The sequence below is a fragment of the Lipomyces doorenjongii genome (assembly GCF_038497915.1).
Source record: "Lipomyces doorenjongii strain NRRL Y-27504 unplaced genomic scaffold V1508scaffold_2, whole genome shotgun sequence".
Lineage (NCBI taxonomy): Eukaryota > Fungi > Ascomycota > Lipomycetes > Lipomycetales > Lipomycetaceae > Lipomyces > Lipomyces doorenjongii.
This window is the reverse complement of record NW_027118069.1, coordinates 579,680-597,664: the sequence shown is the minus strand read 5'-3', so window position 1 is coordinate 597,664 and position 17,985 is coordinate 579,680. Positions and strand designations below refer to the sequence as shown.

Here is a 17,985-nt window from a genome sequence, read left to right as displayed (position 1 = left end):
CAAAAATGCCCACATGCCATGTAATCACAGCTCGGCCAAAGTCTGGCACGTAGCATATTACGTCGTGTGATGCTGTAATCGAATATAAACCGCCCACCCCCGCGGCCGTCTCTTCTATTATCGCCCATCATCCTCCGTTTGCCCGTACTCCACACCTCCCACTCCCATGGTCTTCGCTTAATTCTCTGCGGGTCAGGCCCAGTCAGCGCCTACACAGAGAGCCATGGCGCTTCTGATCACGCGACCGTCGACATTCCTGCCACTACTCTCCGCGGACGGCGAGGATCCACGATATGGCGAAATTGTCACAACAAAAGATTACTATCCGTCCAGATTCTCGCCGGATATTGCTAGGGCGGAGAGGGTACTCACTCGGTATCCGGCGCTCGACACGATGAAGAGCCAGAACCTCGAAGCTGTTAGTCGGTTTTTGGTAGGCACCCTGTGTCGACAGTGTTACTTACTCACAGTTATGCTGACAACAAGCTAGGGCCAGAACTTGCCGATTTCATACTCGCCGTCATTCCTGATGCAATTCATTGTGGGGAAGGACTGCTTTTGTTTCTGCGCATGGGACCTGTCACGTGAATCTGGGCTGAGAAAGCACGGCGATAACGGAATCGTCGGAGTTGTCGCGGGCAAGATATTGCGATCGGCACTGAATAGGGATGTGTGCACTGGACATGTCATGATTCTTGCCGTCGCGAGTGAATGGAGGCGATTTGGCGTCGGATGTGGGCTGCTGAGTGTAAGACTTGCATTATCACACAGATGAGCCAGAATGTAAAGCTAACGACCACCAGAAACTTGAACTTGCATTCCACAACGTGACCTGCTCGTCAATCACCGCGCCACGTCTGAAGAGTATCTTCCTGCACGTCGCCAGCACAAATAGCGGAGCCATTCAGTTTTATGAGAAGGGTGGGTACACGTACGAGAAGTCTGAGTGTGGATACTACGGGCGCAAGGTTGATGGCATTGTCATGCGCAAGAACGTTGATTGACAGCGATCGTACTTTACAACAACATTGTAAGTGCTTCCTTAAGCTGTCTGTTGGTGGCTATGTAATGGTAAGATTGGTATATTCAGTAACAATGTATTATGATATTATTGGGTCTCGGAGTCGAGGATGGTCTCGGAGCTTAGGGCTGGGTCTGCATTCCGTTAGGTTTTCTTGCATTTGTTGTCGCTGAAATTCGCTTTCCTTCTAATGCTTCATTTAATATTCGTTGGTCATACATTCATTATTATTATTGCGTCAATTGGTCACTGTTCACGTTGCAACTCTATTGATATTGTGGTTGACTTTGGCAGACATTATTGAGTTTTATATGCAATATATACAACAAATTAAACTAAATGTCGGATATATGTATTGATCGCACACGCGATTGACGAATATCGCCTTCGACGGCAAGTGACCACATTTAGGTTTAAACTTCACGTTCAGCTTTTCCGGATGTTAAGTAGCTCAAAACCTTGTATAACTCTGAGTGCGCTACCGAAGTCTTCCTAACATACTATCAGCACGGTAATATACAGTCGAGTCATTACGACCTATTATAAGTCACCTCGAATCATACACAGACACACGACGGCAAAATCGATCGCAACTGAAACTGGCCATGGAAGCTGATATCGCCAAACTGGCGATATCTGAAACTCCGCCATCCGCCTTAGGCTCTGCACAAGACTCATCATATTGCGAGCAGCCACAGCCGCAAGCTGCCGGAGGAGAAGAAGAGGAGCTAATTGATCCATATGCGCTACCATCGGCACTTGACCGGTTACTATTTTCATACTGCGAACTGCTGGACCAATATCAAGCAATCCAGGACCGTCTCTCTTCTTCATTCACAGATGTACGATTCTGATTTGTTGATCCTGTACCCGTAATTTACCTAAACCGACTATTGGACACTAATATTTGTCGTCGCAGGGGTTTATTAATCTCGCAAAGGCGAATTATGAGTCGCGGACTCGGTTTGGAAAAGATTACTACCACGGCGGTATGACTGCCTCGAAAATATTGTAAAGACCCCGTCCAAAGACCTCCTCGTCGTCTATATTTTTTTCGCCAACACTACGCGAATTGGGAACTAATGCTCTTGGCAGGATGCTTAACGAGAAAGAATTTACGCCGCTCTATGCACCAGACACTCAAGTTGAATACACGCAACTGTCGCTCGTCGATGTGCCGTTGCCGTCGGTCGAGGATGCCGCGGTGATGGGAAATGCTGAGAAAGTCGATGCGAGCACTACGACGACCAGTACGGCCACTGAGGAATACCATGTCAGAAGACGAAGGCCGCATGGCGACAAACCAGATTCTGCCCAGGAATTAGAAGATAATAAGAAGGAGACAGAAGCAGAACGGGGCGATTTAAAACCGTCGGCGCCGAAGGCACGAAAGCAGAAGATTCCGCTAAATCGGGATCCGATACGGTGGTTCGGTGTGCTCGTACCATTTTCGCTACGTAAGTCGCAGAACAATTTTACTGAGGCAGTTAGTGAAATTGCAAACTTGCTCAGCGTTGTGAATCAGTTGCGCGCTCTTGAGGCTAAGGTTAAGAACTGGAGTGCAGAAAAGGGCTGAGTTTATGGTGTAGCGTAACATATATAATAGCAACGCGGGACGAATTGTACATAGTTGATAGAAGAAGATCAATGCATACCAATAACGTCAATCCACAAATACTTACAACAAAATTCAAAAACTTTAAAATACTAGTTAATAAGCAATGCATCTGTACAAGTGTCGTCAAATCGTAAAACAGTACTGAACTATGAAATCATCTTAATCCCAACTGTACCAAAAATGCAACAGAATAATGTAAGCCAATCCCTTTCGAATACCCGCTAACAAAGCATCCGATATATAATGATCCCCCTCGTCACGTCCTGATGCCACCAACTGTAAAGTTCATGAAATTAACCCAAACTCCGGATCCCGCATCAAAGACCCCTGTGTCAGCGTCAACCAAATCATCAGTAAACGCATCCTGCAGATTTTCCTGGATTGTGACGGCGTCGTCAACACTTTTATTCGTCTGTGCGACATCTAGCACCACAACGCGGGCGAACTTGAGTACCGTGTCGGTGACATTGAACGACGCGTCACTATCGTCACCGCTTGACGCTCGTAAATAGAGCCTGTAATCGCCGTAGCTGCCTCCCAGGTCTCGCCGTCGCGACAGACCATTGAATGTCACCAGCGCATTTTGTGATGCACAGGAAACTCCGCTCGAGTTGAATAGCTGATATATGCTGAGCACATCCAAACGAACAGACCGGAACTGTTGCGCGGTATCGTTTGACAAAAGCGGAGCTATGGATGTACCAAGAGTCACGTTGCTCGAAGATTCGCTGTCTGGTATTGCGACTATGGTACAGGAATTGTTGGACACCGTACCGCACACCGTGCCACCAAAGTCGCCAACACAAATACAGGCGCACTCATTATTCTTGACAACGCTAACCCCATTATTCTCGCAAGGAAGACTAGTTTCGCATTCGGATGCAGTTAAGGTGACGGTAGTAGCGGACGGTGTCATAGGTGCAGCAGTAGCTGCTAACAATGAAGGTAACGTTGTTGAAGCAGATTGCGACGGACCTACAGACTGTGGCGCCGGAGGTGGTGGCGATTTGTGGTGGGATGTAAATTGTAACGGCACGACAATGCAGACAACGATAGTTATTATGCTGCCAACGGCTATCAGCGTAAAAATCCACCACGGAAGACCAAAGACACGGTTCCGGTTTCGTGGAACGGCAGCTGGTAGTTGATCGTACGCATCAGGCGAGACTGGCGTACGTGAATGTCGAGCTGCGGCCATGCCCCTCGATGAGTGCGTATCTGTATTTGTTGACCGTCTGACATGTGACTCCTCATTTGCTCGACTTAGTATGTGCGAAACAGCAGCATTTCCTCGAAAACTACTCGTAGCACGTTTCACCAGGTCGCCTATGGACGCTATGCTTAATCTATCAACTTTCTTTGTACTTTCTATATCTAACGGCGGAGGCTTGGTCTTGCGCACAATACCAGGCTTGCCAGTCCTCCCGAACCCAGCATTTCCAGTCGAAAGCGGTATATCACCTACCGAGGACGAGTCACCTGTGCCGGGCGAGGGCAGCTTGCTGCGAGCTAAAACTCCTGCCAGCATTTGATCATCTTGCGGCGTCCCATTGGGTGGCGATGACTCTACCATGGGCCAAAGTATGTCGTTGGTTTTTTCCACTGGGGCGCTGAGCGAAGGCGTCATGCGTTGCCGCGCATTTCCGACTCCCCGGAGCATCTGACTGACAGAACCATGCTGGGTGACGCTGACGATTTCCGCGTGGACCTCCTCGATGTCGTCCACATCGTCGTCAACGACGCTGAACCGGGAATCAGTAGCGTCAATGTGAGAGGCCGATATTGTTGGACGATTGCCAGAGCAGGAAGAGCGGGCAGTGGCAGCCACTAGAACGGACGGCATGTCCGCCGAGATTGTAGGGGACAATGACATCCTTCCCGGCGAAAGTCTGGATTAACTATCTGTATGTTAATAAATTGCAGGGACAAGGACATCAAAAACCGAAAGACCTCTATGGGAATGGCACGCAGTGAAGAGAGTAAAGTACCGCCGGCTAAGTGGAGAAAACAAAATTCGACCGTGGAAAGGAGATTTGCCAACACATTATACTGAGACTAAGCTGAGAAGGATGAGAACATGGGCGACAACAAACCACAGTAGCTGCTTGAAAGAGCTTTCGCGTATAAGGCAGTAGCAGGTTCCGGCGAAGGCGAGACAATTGGTTCCAGCCAGTTCGAGATGAACAAAGTATTTGTTCGCGTGGACAGGAGCAATCGCAAAGTGCAACGGCGAGAAATTCCTCTACCTGGTGAAGCAAAGTGACGGCAGCGCGTTCGGACGATGACTTAGACGACGATGGAGATGCGGCGTGAGGCGAAGCCAGTGCCGACGAATCGCGCGAGCTGGTTGTTTGTAGGTGAGCCAAAAAGCGAGAGGAGGAGGCGTATGTGCTTGTAATAATTCGCCGCCTTTGTGATCGGTTGCGGAAGATAGTGCTTGCCCCAAAAGGGTTAGCGTTTAACTTATGCCCCTGGCACCTGCGCTAGCGCGTGTGACGCTCACGGTTGCCCTCGGCCCAGCCTCTCAGCCCAATTAGCGTTTGCTCTTGCGTTAGCCAATCCACTAATTGTGGTGTACATTTCAGTCAACTCTACTGTCACTGTCCTGAATATTGGCGTTATGATGCATGCGCCATTCAACTTCAAATAGTTCTTAGGCGCCATGGCTCTACAAGAAGGCTGACTTCTGCTAAGTAGAATGTGCAATGTGCAATGTGCAAGCTAAACTAGCGCCTTGCCAACTCAATCTGACCAGATGCCTTGGTCACCAGCAAGCAACTGAAACGAACATGAGTCATTCATATTATATCGTTGAGATGCTCTAAGCGCGTTATTTTCCTCCATAGGTCAACTTCTCAATTCTCGTATTTTCCGTATAAACATTTCAAATTAAGAAGCATATTCTACAACATGACTTTTATAATACCTTGTCCCATCCGCATCTCTATGCCAACCAAATTAATACCGATACTATAACGCACTTTCATAATTTGACAACTTCGGTGCCCTCAATCTTTCCTCTGACCGCCTGCCCGCCGAGCTCCCGCACTGCGACGCTCACCTTCATGTCGGCTGCGATGTTAATAATCACCTCAATCTTAGCTCCCGCCTTGACGCTCTTCAGCCCAACATCTGCGACTTTGGTTAGAGCTTTGACGACCTTCTCCCTCTCCTCGTCGTCCTCGCCGTCTTCGAACTCGTCGCCATCAAAATCATCCTCTTCATCATTTCCATGGCCATCGCCGTTCTCCATTGGCTTTTCGATCTTTTTGGTGACGATCTCGGACTCGCCCTCCCATATCTCGACGACAACATCGCCACCTTCTTTTGGCGCCTCGAACATCTTTGATTTCCGGATTGGGACGGCGGTATAGCTCTCCAACATAGTGGCAAACGTGCCGTCTCCAAGCACGACACCGATAGGCTTTGTGAGGTGTGGCGCGTTCGTGACAACTGGCTGCGTAGATTCCTCAATGTCGCGCTTCTCAAACTCCTGAACGAGGGATGCCTGCACTGCCGCACCGCGCGCCACTAATTCGGCCGGGTTCAACGCCTTGGGACTAGTAGCTGGCGCCTCGATCTTCGTAGTCTCCGGGAACAGCGATTCGATCCGCGACGCAATCTTAGGGGTGTGCGAACTTCCACCGACCAAGACAACCTCATCAACGTCCAAAGCATCTAGACCAGCCTTCTTAACAAGCTCCTCCACGAAGGACGCAACATTATCCAGAGCTTTCCGGGCAAGCATCTCGTACCGTAGTCGGTTGATCGTCGAGTGGAAATCTAATCCACCAGCCAAACTCTCAATCGAAATAGTTGCACTGTTGCTCGCACTCAATGTCTTCTTGGTAACCTCGGCCTCCGCGGCCAACTTTGCCAACGACCGCGCAGACTCAGTTCGTGGGTCAATACCATGCTTCTTTTCGAATTCTTTCGCAAAATGGTCGATTAAAGTCTGATCTAGCGCTGTGCCGCCGAGCTCGTAGTTGTGGGCGGTCGCAAGGACAGTGTACATGCCACCCCTGACAGCAATAACCGCACCATCACTTCGTGTCGCGCCGAAATCCGCAACAAGGACAATTCGATCTTCAGAGAATGCGCCATTGTTGGCGACATCGTATGCGAGGAGAGCCGCTACTGGTTCGTGGATGATCTGAAGAACATTGATACCAGCCGCCTCGGCAATCATCTTGAGCTCTCGGCATTGAGAGTTAGAGAAATCAGTCGGAACAGCAATCACAGCTCCGGTAATGGGCTTTCCCAAGAAATCAAACGCGGATTCTTTCAATCTAGCCAAATGCCGCTTCGTAATTTCCGCCACAGAAATAAATTCCGGCTGTGCACCTTCTTCCGATGAAAGCACGACCTTGTATCCAACCACACCGTCTTGCTCGACAGGGTGAGCCGATCTATGCGAGTACGTGGGATCGATCTCCGCATACGACTTACCGATAAAGTCGTGGAAATTGGCGATAGTATTCTCTGAGTTTCGGACGAGCTGTGCCTTGGCTTGGAAACCGTGGTATTCGTCTTCGCCGACATAAGCCAGGACAGATGGGATGCTTCTGTCACCGTCCTGGTTGGCAATAACTTCGACCTTGCCGTCCTGTTACCCCATATTAGTATACCAAATACTCAAAAGTTGAATATGAGATGACGAGATCAGAGACAAGTTGCGAGCAATCCCCTTTCAATCAAAATGCCACGTACTTTCGCGGGAAAGGCAATCGAAGAATTGTCATTTCCAAAGGAGATACCAATAACAGCAGTCGTGCCTTCAACATTATCGGCACCGTTCTCGGTCGCCATATTCCTTGATTTATGCAACTAGGTTTATCGCTATAAAATGCGCAACGATTGAAAGGTGTATGTCAGTGTATCAGGATTTTCAAAAAAAAGTTCACTGGCCTGTTTGTGATCTGCACCTCCCTCGGTGTTGAAAATTTGATGCTTGGTCACAAACGTGTGAGCCAGTCAAGGAATATAGCAACTCCTCAGAGCCGCACGTTCGCACAAAAGCGAAGGCAACTAGATCCTGCCAAAAATTAGATTATATTATTAACTACTCCTATTCACATAATTAACACTCAACATCTGTCAACCACTATGATACAACCCGACATGACAATATTATGTATGTATACTAAATGTAAATACAGTAAGATAGCCAAAATAAATATCAATAATTTTCCGAACGCCAATGTTTAGGTAGATAAAAAAATTAAATCTGATATGAATCAAGTCACTAATGCTTGAATGCGCACGCCTCAAATCCAGTAGAGACATTCGCCCAGTCTATCCCCTCATGTCGTTACGAAAAATCATGCACTAAATTCGCGGTGCAGTTATAGACGCTGACATGGGCGTCATGCGAATTATTCGCTGCCATCACCATTCTGTGCGGGTGGAAACACACCGCGGAGACGTACTGCATCCGGTTCTGAAGCATATATCCGCTATTGTTCTTGACTGTCGCAGAATGTTCTCCCGATAGACGCCAGATCTTGACCATCTGCGAACCAGTAGCAAGAATCGGCGCATGTTCGTGAACATATGTAGCTCGCATGCCGCGCTCGTGAGCCTGGAAGCTCAGGACTGGATCATCCATGCGCAAGTCCCATAAATGAACCTTTCCATCCACACTGTTTTCGTTAGTCACCAGTTCGACTTATATCTCAGATTCGCAGAAAGCTCAGACACGTACCTTCCGCTAGCAAGCTCTCGGGCACCACCGCGTTGCATATGCACATTCAACACCCAGCTCCTATGATATTTCCATACCTTTACCATCGCCTCCCTTGGGTCAATTCTGCGGTCATACACTCTCAAGGCTCCGTCGCCAAATCCAGCAATGAAAATGTGGCCAGCAACTTGATCAGACGTCAGCGACGTGATAGGACTACCCGATCGAGCCGGAATATCGGCCATGCAAAGTTCTCTAGGGGCATCCCAAAGTCGGATAACCTTTACATCACCACCAACAAGCATTGTACCACGACCCTGCTGCCAATCCGCAACGAGACCGCTAGACTTGTTTGAAGGTAACATGTCTGTCAGTGCCCGCCACGCGCAAGCGAGTTCGATCCTATCTTCTGACTCGTAGTTTCTGTAGAGTCGGATAACGCCGTCACCGGCTCCGGTCATCAGGAGCGGAACATCATCTTCGTTGATTAGCTTCGCCTCCGTGATTTTCGTTCCGGGTGGATTCGCATTGCAAAACCTGTTCAGCTTCTTATTTTCAGGCCAATGCCACACACTTAACAATAGTTAGCTTTTCTCCATTCCACTAAACGCTCTAAATCAACCACGTACGTGACACCATCCCGATCATCCACGGCGATCAAATGCGGTTCAAACTGAGCAAAAACTAGTTTAGTAGGCTGGGTCGCATTGTTCAAAAATCCAATCTGAAAACTCCACGAAGAATTCGAGGCTAGTTCCTTCTGTGGCTGAGTATATGCCAGCGTCTTCTCATTTCTTGTCCGGCGCCACAAGCGTTGGTTATAGTCCACGCTGCCCGGCTCATCCATCTCGGCCTGACTCATTTGTGGTTCTTGGAAATACTCGCATGACCACTCAAAAAAGCCGGAGCGAAGAGGCATGGTCAAAGACTCATGCGACTTGCGACGTTTGTAGCGGGCTGTGTTGGGATGAATTCCAGTACCATAGGGGATTGTCGAGACCGAGACACCATTCGCGACGGGCGGCTGGTTGATTTCAGGCACCGGCGAGCCCGTATCGCTGTATCCCAACGCCAGATTGCGCAGTGACGTGGCAATTGAAACGGACCGTCGAAGAGTCGAAGCAAGAACCGACGCTGAACCGTTGCGATGTGGTGATGCCGTTGACGATTGTGAATTTATAGATGAGGTCTCTGCATCTCGAATTGCGCTCACAGCGGGAGGCTGCTTTACCATGGGATATTTTGCAGCGGCCTCCATGAGGTCCTCCGCGACACGAGCCAAGGGTGATTGTAGTAGAAGCAGATAAACGTAGCTCACTACATCACACGCCATATCGCCCACCTCCACGAACGGATCTGTAGATAAAACAAGCAGTGCCTTCCAGACTCCCACGAAAATTGTACTATGTGGGAACTCAAGAGACACCAATGACGGTACATTACTTCCCGCACTATCTCGCTGTGCCTTATCCTGTTCAAGTTGTCGGAAAGCAATTACCATAAACTTCGAAGCGTAGTGCTTCACGAAGCGAGAAAATAGGACAACAATTTCCTTGCGAACCATTCCGGATCCATCGCCAGTTAACTTCAGTGTAGCAAAGGCAATCTGAGCTTCCCGATTCTCAACCTCCACGTTGAACTCTTCCGACGCGATTTCGTTCTCCGACGTCTCTAAGAATGTTGATAAGGCAACCAACACCGCAGTACGGACTTCAGGAACGGGATCCTCCAACAAGACGGCAAGCTTGGCAGGCGCGTCCTCACGAACACCCATCCACTTGGCTTCCGGATTACCTTCCCAGAGCTGAGAGATACACAAGCACGCCCATTGGCGGAGGAGGGCGCTATCTGGGTTCTGTATATGTATCAAGCAAGCTGGTAAGACGTCCGGACCCATGCAGGCACGCTGCGCTGCCTTGTTACCACAACAGAATAACGCGATAATAAATGCACACATCGCATGGTGCTCTCCGACATTCTCAGCGCCTGTTGGGACTCCTTCTTTCGACGTAAGGATCTGAATAAAGTAGCTGCAGCCATTATCCTTCAATAATTCTTGTTGAATATTCTGGTAGTCAACTGACATGATGCGTGCCCAAATAAATACTAATACCGGGCGCAGCTCTTGAGCCGGAGATTGCAGTAACTTCAAGACATAGGGGAAAATGCCGATCGACAATGCAAGATATACAGCCCATGGCCCCAGATCCAAGAACCTACTGAGCAATATTAACGCTCGGAGCCGATGCACTTGTGATAAGAGAACCTGCAGGACAACTGGCAATTGCTCTGGAGGTCTTTTTGTCTTCGACCCGTATTTCAGCCAGATCTCGAATGCCGTGAGTTGCTCCTCGAAAAATGTAGAATGTTTGTATTCATATGGTGGCCCGCCTTCTTCCGCTGCCTCGAGCATAGGTAGCTGTGCTAGACATTGGTCAACTGCTAGATCCCAGGATTCCCACATAGGGTGATTGTGGGTCGACGGAAGCTTTGGCTCCGAGATCGGATGGCAGTTATGAACTCTCAAGATACGCTCCGCAAGCAAGAAATTTCGGAACAATGCCGCAACCATCAAATCTTGCCGGAAAAGTTTCTTAAATAGTGGTGCCTCTAACTGTGACCATGCAATCGTGTCCGTAATCGCTGTGAAAATCCAGTTCAGCTCGCCTAGTGGCGTCCTCCGATCGGCTAATCGACCAGGAATAGTGACGTCTAGGCTCAGATTTGCCTTCGGGAGCGGCGATTGTAAAATGAACCAGCGAATTGCTATCTCGATTGGACTTGTAAGGCAGCAAGTGAACAAATCCATTGGCAAGTCGGGATTCATTGGTAGGTATTCGTTGGCTTGGCACGCCGCTAGCTGAATACATTCACGATACTGAACACCGGGCGTTGATCCCGGAGAATTTCCGTCTTTATTCTTCATGTCATCTGTTATTCGCTTCTCGACAAATCTATTGAAGTTCGCGACAATGTTTCCTGCTGCATGACAGTCATAGACAAATAGGCATGGTGCGCCTAGCCAGGATTGCAGGTCGTATATAGAAACTGGAATGTACTGAGTGTATCCCTTATTGAACACCCAAATCTCACCAGATGCAGTCGGTTTAGGAACGCCATGTCCATTGTAGTGAAATAAGATACGCTCGTCCTTCGCGCCACGGCGAAGACTAACACAAAATCGCTTCGCATCTTCAACGTTCGGATCCAAGCTTTGTTTATATCTAGTCCGCATGCTGAGAGTCTCATACTGACTTTGCAAATTTTTTGCAATCAGCTCGGTAGCTTTCTTCGAATCCTGATGCTCACTGGGGTCAACCCATGCCTCCAACTTCGCGCATGGTTCTGTCTTGACAACGTCCGGAGGATCGACTCCTAAATTCAGACATAAAACAATTGCCGCCGATACTGTTTTTTGCCGATCTTTCATCCTCCAATCTGGAAGTATCGCGTCCGACTCCACCCAGGGTTTCGGATTTCCTGCTGTTTCGTGTCGTTTGTCATCGAAATAGATATAGAAATTCTTCGTGACGTGTCGTTAGCGGAGTGAGAAAATTATTGAGCAATATGATGACACAGACCTGAGCCAGTAAATTCATGTAGTACTCTGAGTTGTACACATCCTCAAAGCCATGTCTGAGGGCCATACGTTCATGGTACTTGAATGCCGCATCGTTTGGATCGTCACGTAAGGGCTCTTCTACTCCCGATAGGACCATATTTGAGCTCTGGCTCCCTGAGATTCCATTGCTGCTAACTGAGTCCGGATGGTGTCCATTAACTCCCGCCTCGGTTCCATCATTAATGACATAACCATGGGATGTCAGAATACCGTTTATGTGAATCGATGAGGTATGCGAAATTGGTAACGGCTCATTCATATCGGGCACTATGTTCTCGATCGAATCGAGTATGCTGTAAGGGCGAGTGTCACTGACCGAACTGTTTGGGACCAGCTCAACAGACTGTCGAATCGACGGCTCGTTGCGCTGAGATCAACCTCAAAACAACGCAGTATCCACCAATGCTGGATGAAAGAACTAGATATGTGATAGATTCATACAGGTCGATCGTGTCTTATTGAACAAAAACCGTACACAGGCGTGAGTACAGTACTGCAGTGCTATTTAGCCTGGAGTCTTGGATTTCGTTGAGCGGTCGTTGAAAATTGTTAGCCAGTGGCTTGTATGCACTCTGCTGGCACCAACTCACTCTTTGAATTCACTTAGGGTTCGTTGACAGAATCAGCGCCTCACAAGACCTGACGTCGGGCCCGTTGCGATCATCACATTTAGGCTTGCTAGAAAGGTCGAAGACAACTGCTGGACAAGAGCGTGCTGTCATTTTTGTATGGTATGCAATCTGTTATGGGCTTTCATTACGACGGTGGAGAGTTACACCGTGGTTTAAATCGTCCCTGATCAACTCGTTTGATACTGTACATTGGGTAATGTGGGGATTCTAATAGCTATACCGACCGACTCTTAACATAAAGAAATAACTCAAACAAATGGAAAGAAATAAATTATAAAAATTAAAATTTAAGGACCGTGCTTAGAAAACCCGTTCGCGTTACAAGTTCCTCCATAGTAAATGCTCTACGTACATCTCCACCAAAGTCGAATACTCCCAGAATACCCCCAGTCCCAGAAATCGTATGCAGAAACCGTGACGACGACATCGCATTTTCGACGATTTAGAATACGAATAACCCTCGATTTCGCGTCGTCGGAGGGACTTATTATTTAATTGCGACTTTATTATAGCTAGACGATTTCCTATCAGCTGCACCAGCACCCCCACGTAACCATGGTCCAAGAAGGAGAGGTACCCACCGTCGCAGTGGAGCATGATCCAGATCAGCTAGATGACATAACTATTCTGCGATTAACCCAGGAGATTAAAGACGTAGAAGCTTCCAAGGTATGTGAGCTATCGGTCCTGATTATTTGATTTCTGTACTGTTAATACTTGGCTGGATTAGAATCCATTGGTGGGAGACTTCAAACCTATCAGCGTGCTGCTCGACGAATATAAGGATGCCACTTTTCGGAGTAAGATAAAAGTATGGTTTGCTTCATAGACAATACGTGTTACAGTTCGATAAACTGACGTATGTCAGGCACTCGGTGGAGGAAATGCTGGATATCGACCGGTTAGAGGAGACGGCAACTGTGCCTGGAGAGGTGAGCATGCGCGGGGACCCGGCATTTGCCGATGCTCTAGCTAATAGTTGCATAGCTTTTGCGTTCAGATATTTTGAGCTACTGTCGAAGCTATCGAAAGAAGAAATCGAAGCATCATCAAAGTTTCTACTGTCACGAACGGGCATACTCGATGCAGCTGGATACAGCGAGACAGGCTACATAGATTTTGTCGAAGAGACGTCCAATCTTTTCCAGAAACTTCCGGATATGACCCCAGAGCAGTTAGTTTCTGAGTTCAATAATGCGGAAGTCTCATCTGCAATCATAGTGCATTTCAGATTATTAGCGGCTGCGTATATCAAGACACACGCGGACGACTACCTTCCTTTTATAGACGATGGAGAGGGTGCTGATATCAGCGAGTATTGTAACCGGAACATAGAGGCGTTTTCAGTCGAGGCCGATCATCTGGCGTTGAGTGCACTGGTAAACTCAATGACGACTGTGGACCTGGGAGTGGTGTATATGGACCGTAGCGCAGGTGACGAAGCCATTGTTCATAATTTTTTTCCGACGGAATCAGCAGTTGAGGTAGATCCGCCTTCACTTAAGATAGATTTATTGTATAGACCTGGGCACTACGACATATTCTACAAATAGTGTAGTCGCAAGTTGCTTGTCATGGCGGATTCATCATCGATTTTTTTATTCACATCGAGTATCATTTTACTCTCGCTAGATTGCATAGCAATAGATCGTTCATATGTTGTGTAAAGCGAACATTTGATATTGAGACGCTTCCTGGGTATGCAGACTCAGAAAAGATGCCTCATCACGGACCAGAGCGTGACTCCTCGCCGGGTGCCTGAGCACTAAAGCGTAGCGAGCCGCCAAACTTACGCATGATGCCCTGAGCTGAGTCGGTGGTACTAGTCTGCTGATCTCGCTACCGAGGTGCATGCATTGTATCTTCCATGACGACAGGGCCCTGTAAGGTATAGTAGAGTTTGCTGGAGCCGCAGACAGGTGTCGATCATAGTTTTACTGGTGACGGAAGTATGCAGGCTCCTGAATTAACGAATGGATGAAATAGAGGCGAAGATGATTACGTGCGCTTGGATATTGGGCCGGAACCCTATCCCTAACTCCGGCGTGATGACATCATCTAATGCAGCCACCGTATAAGCCCGCGCCTCACGCTCGCTCATCGAAGTCGCACGTGATTCCCCGCGGACCACAGTTCTCTTGTTCACCATCACCTGAGCTCGAGCATGTGCCCGCGGACGCGCGAGGAGACGATCGAACGTAGCAAAACATGAGTCTTCCGTCGCGATGCATCCGGCTGAGTACTGCGGTACTGGCCATATTTAGTGATGCTAGTGTAGATGGGTACGACGCAGTTGTGATAAGTTATAGATTTATTTTACACGGACGCGCCCTCCAGTCATAAGTCGCCTGGTAATCGTGCACTTGGTGCTGGTGCCTTGTCGATCTCGATCGTGTGCAAAAGCGCCAAAGCGCCGCTCTCGAACGTTTACGTATGTAGTCCAGAACTTCGACGCCAATCATTCCCCCCCGGCAACAAAAATTAGGCACCCCAACCATGTTCTATATAACGCCGCACTGTCCATCACCTCGATTGAGGCTATATTTTTGTTTTCGATCTCTTGCCAGCTCCTCCTACAGTTCGTTGTTCCAATATTATCGGCATCCTACTGGTTTCAATCTCAAACACGATAAGCAATGGCGGCAAGGAATATTTTGGTTGCGTTGGTGCCTTTCATTCTGCTATCTGGGTATGCTTGATTGAGTGCACTTGGGCATCTTAAGCCATGATGTGATAGTTACTTACAATCGTCCACAGAGCCACTCTGCTTCTGTTATTTATCGTTCTCGCTGGCATCAAAGATTCTAACCCACTGAATCGGATTTTCTACTTTCAGGCCGACACGTCAGGAATCGGAGATGCGCCTCCAATTTCTCGGTGGACGCTCTGGAACGTTTGCAGCGTTAGCAACGGACTCAATTCCAATTGCACTCCCAACCATCCTGCCTATGCATTCCAGCCAGACGTTAACTTCGGATCGACTAATGGAGTTCCATCGGCCATCCTCAACAATCACAGCACGTACTTCTATCTCTCGCGGTTCGCGTTTGCGTTCTTTTTAATCGCGACGATTTTCTCTGGCTTTGCTTTCTTGAGCGGATTGGTATGAACTACGGTCCGCTGTTCTGAGATAAATCAACTAACGTAACTGAATATAGTTTGCTCTATGCTCCTTTTTGGCCTCGTGCGTCACAGCGGGCTTGGCTCTTGCGGCGCTCATCACTGATATCATCGCTTCCTCGCTTGCTACTGCTTTATACGTTAAGGCTCGCAATGCGTTTCACTCCGAGGGCCGTAGTGCTAGTCTCGGCGTTAAGCTCTTCGCTTTTGCTTGGACTTCCGTGGTGTGCCTCATCCTCTGTTCGGTTGGATACCTACTTGTATTCCGCGCTGGTCGGGCCAGAACCCGTGGTGCCGTTCCATTAGAAGAGAAGCGAAGAGGCCGCTTCTTCCGACGACGCCGTGAGTATCCTGGCGATGGAGAGAGTGGGACTCATGTGATGGAGCCGCAGACCACGCACGAGCAGTCAAGCTTCTAAGTTGCCAACTCCAGCGTCTGCAAGAAATAATTGCAGAAACTGTGCAAATTATCGAACAGTGGAATTCATCGAATCATTAATATGGGTGTGTATTGGAAAGGATCTTGACTGGTTATTTGGAGCAGTCAACGTTCCAATGTCTGTTGCTCTTCCTTCTTGTAATTTAATGTAATATTTTAATTTCTTATTTGGATCCGCATTTTGTGAGTTTTAGTAAGAATGTGCCTTGGGTTCTCGTGTTACAGATAAGTGCCTTTTGTGTACTTTAGCTGGCAGTCATGTTTGTGAATCTATCGAGAATAAACGACTTGTCTAAGATCTAAGAAGCGGAAATTGGCAGATTGACCATGTGGCCATCAAAAGATTTTGCCTTCCACCGGCGCTCGCAAGAAGTAGAACGCAGGTCCCTGTAGACATCAATTCGTAAACAAGTCGCGACAGCCCATCCATCGAAGCCATGCAACTCCGCCGATGGCGAGTTGTTGGTTTTAAGCGCTGACATAATGTAGCTGTATCCGGCCGATACTCTAGTGTAAGCTCAGTCATAAATAACAGCTGACAGTAAACATTAATACACGGGGTAGGTGTCACTATCACAAAACTAAAAAGGCTAAGAGTGGGTTGTCAGGGAGCTTAGCCGTGCGTCATTGATGCTGACCATTCTGGATGTCGCAGTGCCATGTGGCCGGTCTCTCTGGGCTTTTTGGGTGTGAACTAGCACGGTGCCGTTCCGTGCCTCAAGGACCAATTCCCATTAGCCGTCGGATGGCTGTACTTAGGGCTAGTTCATATGATTCTACAAGACTTATGGACATAGGGCTTACGCCCCCGAACGCTCTTGCAGCCGCTGACCCTGTACTGCCCCGGCCTTACACATGCAGAGTCAGAAAGACTCCCAGGGTATAGGGTTTCGGAATATTCTATAAACGTCTGCAAACCTGTGTATGTGTAGAACAACAGCCATCGAATTCGCAAGCAAGTTTAAAAAGCACGACCTCTGAAGCAACCACCCCGAGGAGGTTTTCATCCATCGCAACTAGTTACTCACACATCAATCATACAAGAGCAACACATATTATAGAAATGCCTCGATCATCTTCTCGTCGTTCTGCTCCGGCACCGGCCGCTAGACGGCCAATGTCCACTACGGCTGCTCCTCCCGCCCATCACCAACCGCATCCCCCACCTGTCCCTGCTCAGCAGCAGCCCGTGATCGTTCAGGGTCAGCAGCCCTCGCTTTTCGGACAGGTAAGACTCTTGTCCTTATATCAGTATGCCATAAATTAAAACTAATTAATCTTTGTAGATGGCTTCTACTGCTGCTGGTGTCGCCGTTGGATCCACAGTCGGTCATGCTCTCGGTGGCGCTCTTGGAGGCATCTTCGGAGGCGGCTCCTCTGCTCCTCCCGCCGAGCAACCGCAAGCCGCCGCTCCTCTTGCCTCTCAGCCGTCTTCGTATGCATACAGCAACAACCAGCAGGGCGGTGTTTGCGACGTCGACGCCCGGAATTTCACCAAATGTCTCGATGACAATAGCGGAAACATGCAGATTTGTGACTGGTATCTGCAGCAGCTTAAGGCTTGCCAGGAGATGAGCAGAAATTACTAGACTTAGTAAATTTTGGACTGTGCGGGTGTTCTTTATATGAATCGAAATCTTTCAATTAGATTTTGTACCCAACATTAGTACATAGTATCATTTTTCGAAGGGTTTGCAATCGGAATTATAGTGGAAAATTCATGGTAGAGAAGACGACGACAAAAACGAACGTTGGCTCTGAACGTTTAAATCAGTTTGATTGAAATTTGGATATAGCCAACGGGCCGAGTATGGGATTAGATGTAATGCCAGCATTACAAGACGAGTTGT

At 48.3% G+C, this 17,985-nt stretch overlaps 8 protein-coding genes across 8 annotated transcripts; 5 read left to right on the top strand and 3 right to left on the bottom strand.

Moving 5' to 3' along the window:
• Positions 1 to 37: 37 nt before the first annotated feature.
• On the top strand, positions 38 to 1,283 carry V1508DRAFT_104492 (uncharacterized protein). The gene is made up of 3 exons (XM_066935838.1): positions 38 to 433; positions 491 to 748; positions 804 to 1,283. The coding sequence occupies exons 1-3, from the start codon at positions 224 to 226 to the stop codon at positions 1,002 to 1,004; spliced, it is 669 nt and encodes a 222-aa protein (XP_066798897.1). The 5' UTR covers positions 38 to 223; the 3' UTR covers positions 1,005 to 1,283.
• On the top strand, positions 1,202 to 2,746 carry V1508DRAFT_104353 (uncharacterized protein). The gene is made up of 3 exons (XM_066935836.1): positions 1,202 to 1,863; positions 1,941 to 2,032; positions 2,117 to 2,746. Exons 1-3 carry the CDS (start codon positions 1,627 to 1,629, stop codon positions 2,595 to 2,597), a joined length of 810 nt encoding a protein of 269 aa, XP_066798896.1. The 5' UTR covers positions 1,202 to 1,626; the 3' UTR covers positions 2,598 to 2,746.
• V1508DRAFT_453319 (uncharacterized protein) lies at positions 2,593 to 5,001 on the bottom strand. The gene is made up of 2 exons (XM_066942540.1): positions 4,590 to 5,001; positions 2,593 to 4,537 (listed from the first exon to the last, which is right to left on the bottom strand). The coding sequence occupies exon 2, from the start codon at positions 4,510 to 4,512 to the stop codon at positions 2,896 to 2,898; it is 1,617 nt and encodes a 538-aa protein (XP_066798895.1). The 5' UTR covers positions 4,513 to 4,537; positions 4,590 to 5,001; the 3' UTR covers positions 2,593 to 2,895.
• Positions 5,002 to 5,146: 145 nt separating this feature from the next.
• On the bottom strand, positions 5,147 to 7,537 carry V1508DRAFT_408968 (heat shock protein 70 family). The gene is made up of 2 exons (XM_066939088.1): positions 7,350 to 7,537; positions 5,147 to 7,245 (listed from the first exon to the last, which is right to left on the bottom strand). The coding sequence occupies exons 1-2, from the start codon at positions 7,446 to 7,448 to the stop codon at positions 5,623 to 5,625; spliced, it is 1,722 nt and encodes a 573-aa protein (XP_066798894.1). The 5' UTR covers positions 7,449 to 7,537; the 3' UTR covers positions 5,147 to 5,622.
• Positions 7,538 to 7,567: 30 nt separating this feature from the next.
• V1508DRAFT_363943 (raptor N-terminal caspase like domain-containing protein) lies at positions 7,568 to 12,520 on the bottom strand. Its single transcript, XM_066937288.1, has 4 exons — positions 11,904 to 12,520; positions 8,952 to 11,845; positions 8,344 to 8,895; positions 7,568 to 8,281 (listed from the first exon to the last, which is right to left on the bottom strand). The coding sequence occupies exons 1-4, from the start codon at positions 12,201 to 12,203 to the stop codon at positions 7,951 to 7,953; spliced, it is 4,077 nt and encodes a 1,358-aa protein (XP_066798893.1). The 5' UTR covers positions 12,204 to 12,520; the 3' UTR covers positions 7,568 to 7,950.
• Positions 12,521 to 12,878: 358 nt separating this feature from the next.
• On the top strand, positions 12,879 to 14,246 carry V1508DRAFT_408960 (peptidase C65 Otubain-domain-containing protein). The gene is made up of 4 exons (XM_066939087.1): positions 12,879 to 13,245; positions 13,307 to 13,387; positions 13,445 to 13,508; positions 13,564 to 14,246. Exons 1-4 carry the CDS (start codon positions 13,132 to 13,134, stop codon positions 14,127 to 14,129), a joined length of 825 nt encoding a protein of 274 aa, XP_066798892.1. The 5' UTR covers positions 12,879 to 13,131; the 3' UTR covers positions 14,130 to 14,246.
• Positions 14,247 to 14,880: 634 nt separating this feature from the next.
• Positions 14,881 to 16,439, top strand: V1508DRAFT_408956 (SUR7/PalI family-domain-containing protein). Its single transcript, XM_066939086.1, has 3 exons — positions 14,881 to 15,265; positions 15,334 to 15,679; positions 15,735 to 16,439. The coding sequence occupies exons 1-3, from the start codon at positions 15,213 to 15,215 to the stop codon at positions 16,113 to 16,115; spliced, it is 780 nt and encodes a 259-aa protein (XP_066798891.1). The 5' UTR covers positions 14,881 to 15,212; the 3' UTR covers positions 16,116 to 16,439.
• A 671-nt stretch (positions 16,440 to 17,110) lies between these two features.
• On the top strand, positions 17,111 to 17,835 carry V1508DRAFT_103938 (uncharacterized protein). Its single transcript, XM_066935835.1, has 2 exons — positions 17,111 to 17,363; positions 17,422 to 17,835. The coding sequence occupies exons 1-2, from the start codon at positions 17,199 to 17,201 to the stop codon at positions 17,722 to 17,724; spliced, it is 468 nt and encodes a 155-aa protein (XP_066798890.1). The 5' UTR covers positions 17,111 to 17,198; the 3' UTR covers positions 17,725 to 17,835.
• The last annotated feature ends 150 nt before the right edge of the window (positions 17,836 to 17,985 follow it).

Bases quoted from the DNA above. Each gene is read 5' to 3' on its own strand.
- V1508DRAFT_103938 (XM_066935835.1), top strand. From the start codon at position 17,199: ATGCCTCGATCATCTTCTCGTCGTTCTGCTCCGGCACCGGCCGCTAGA. The intron at 17,364-17,421 runs GTAAGACTCTTG...TAATCTTTGTAG, and splicing joins AGCCCTCGCTTTTCGGACAG to ATGGCTTCTACTGCTGCTGG.
- V1508DRAFT_453319 (XM_066942540.1), bottom strand. From the start codon at position 4,512: ATGTCATTGTCCCCTACAATCTCGGCGGACATGCCGTCCGTTCTAGTG.
- V1508DRAFT_408968 (XM_066939088.1), bottom strand. From the start codon at position 7,448: ATGGCGACCGAGAACGGTGCCGATAATGTTGAAGGCACGACTGCTGTT. The intron at 7,246-7,349 runs GTACGTGGCATT...ATGGGGTAACAG, and splicing joins CGATTGCCTTTCCCGCGAAA to GACGGCAAGGTCGAAGTTAT.
- V1508DRAFT_408956 (XM_066939086.1), top strand. From the start codon at position 15,213: ATGGCGGCAAGGAATATTTTGGTTGCGTTGGTGCCTTTCATTCTGCTA. The intron at 15,266-15,333 runs GTATGCTTGATT...AATCGTCCACAG, and splicing joins CCTTTCATTCTGCTATCTGG to AGCCACTCTGCTTCTGTTAT. The intron at 15,680-15,734 runs GTATGAACTACG...AACTGAATATAG, and splicing joins TTGCTTTCTTGAGCGGATTG to TTTGCTCTATGCTCCTTTTT.
- V1508DRAFT_363943 (XM_066937288.1), bottom strand. From the start codon at position 12,203: ATGAATGAGCCGTTACCAATTTCGCATACCTCATCGATTCACATAAAC. The intron at 8,896-8,951 runs GTACGTGGTTGA...ACTATTGTTAAG, and splicing joins GATGATCGGGATGGTGTCAC to TGTGTGGCATTGGCCTGAAA. The intron at 8,282-8,343 runs GTACGTGTCTGA...TAACGAAAACAG, and splicing joins CGAGAGCTTGCTAGCGGAAG to TGTGGATGGAAAGGTTCATT.
- V1508DRAFT_104492 (XM_066935838.1), top strand. From the start codon at position 224: ATGGCGCTTCTGATCACGCGACCGTCGACATTCCTGCCACTACTCTCC. The intron at 434-490 runs GTAGGCACCCTG...ACAACAAGCTAG, and splicing joins AAGCTGTTAGTCGGTTTTTG to GGCCAGAACTTGCCGATTTC. The intron at 749-803 runs GTAAGACTTGCA...AACGACCACCAG, and splicing joins TCGGATGTGGGCTGCTGAGT to AAACTTGAACTTGCATTCCA.
- V1508DRAFT_408960 (XM_066939087.1), top strand. From the start codon at position 13,132: ATGGTCCAAGAAGGAGAGGTACCCACCGTCGCAGTGGAGCATGATCCA. The intron at 13,246-13,306 runs GTATGTGAGCTA...TGGCTGGATTAG, and splicing joins AAGACGTAGAAGCTTCCAAG to AATCCATTGGTGGGAGACTT. The intron at 13,388-13,444 runs GTATGGTTTGCT...GACGTATGTCAG, and splicing joins CTTTTCGGAGTAAGATAAAA to GCACTCGGTGGAGGAAATGC.
- V1508DRAFT_104353 (XM_066935836.1), top strand. From the start codon at position 1,627: ATGGAAGCTGATATCGCCAAACTGGCGATATCTGAAACTCCGCCATCC. The intron at 1,864-1,940 runs GTACGATTCTGA...TTGTCGTCGCAG, and splicing joins TCTCTTCTTCATTCACAGAT to GGGTTTATTAATCTCGCAAA. The intron at 2,033-2,116 runs GTAAAGACCCCG...TGCTCTTGGCAG, and splicing joins ATGACTGCCTCGAAAATATT to GATGCTTAACGAGAAAGAAT.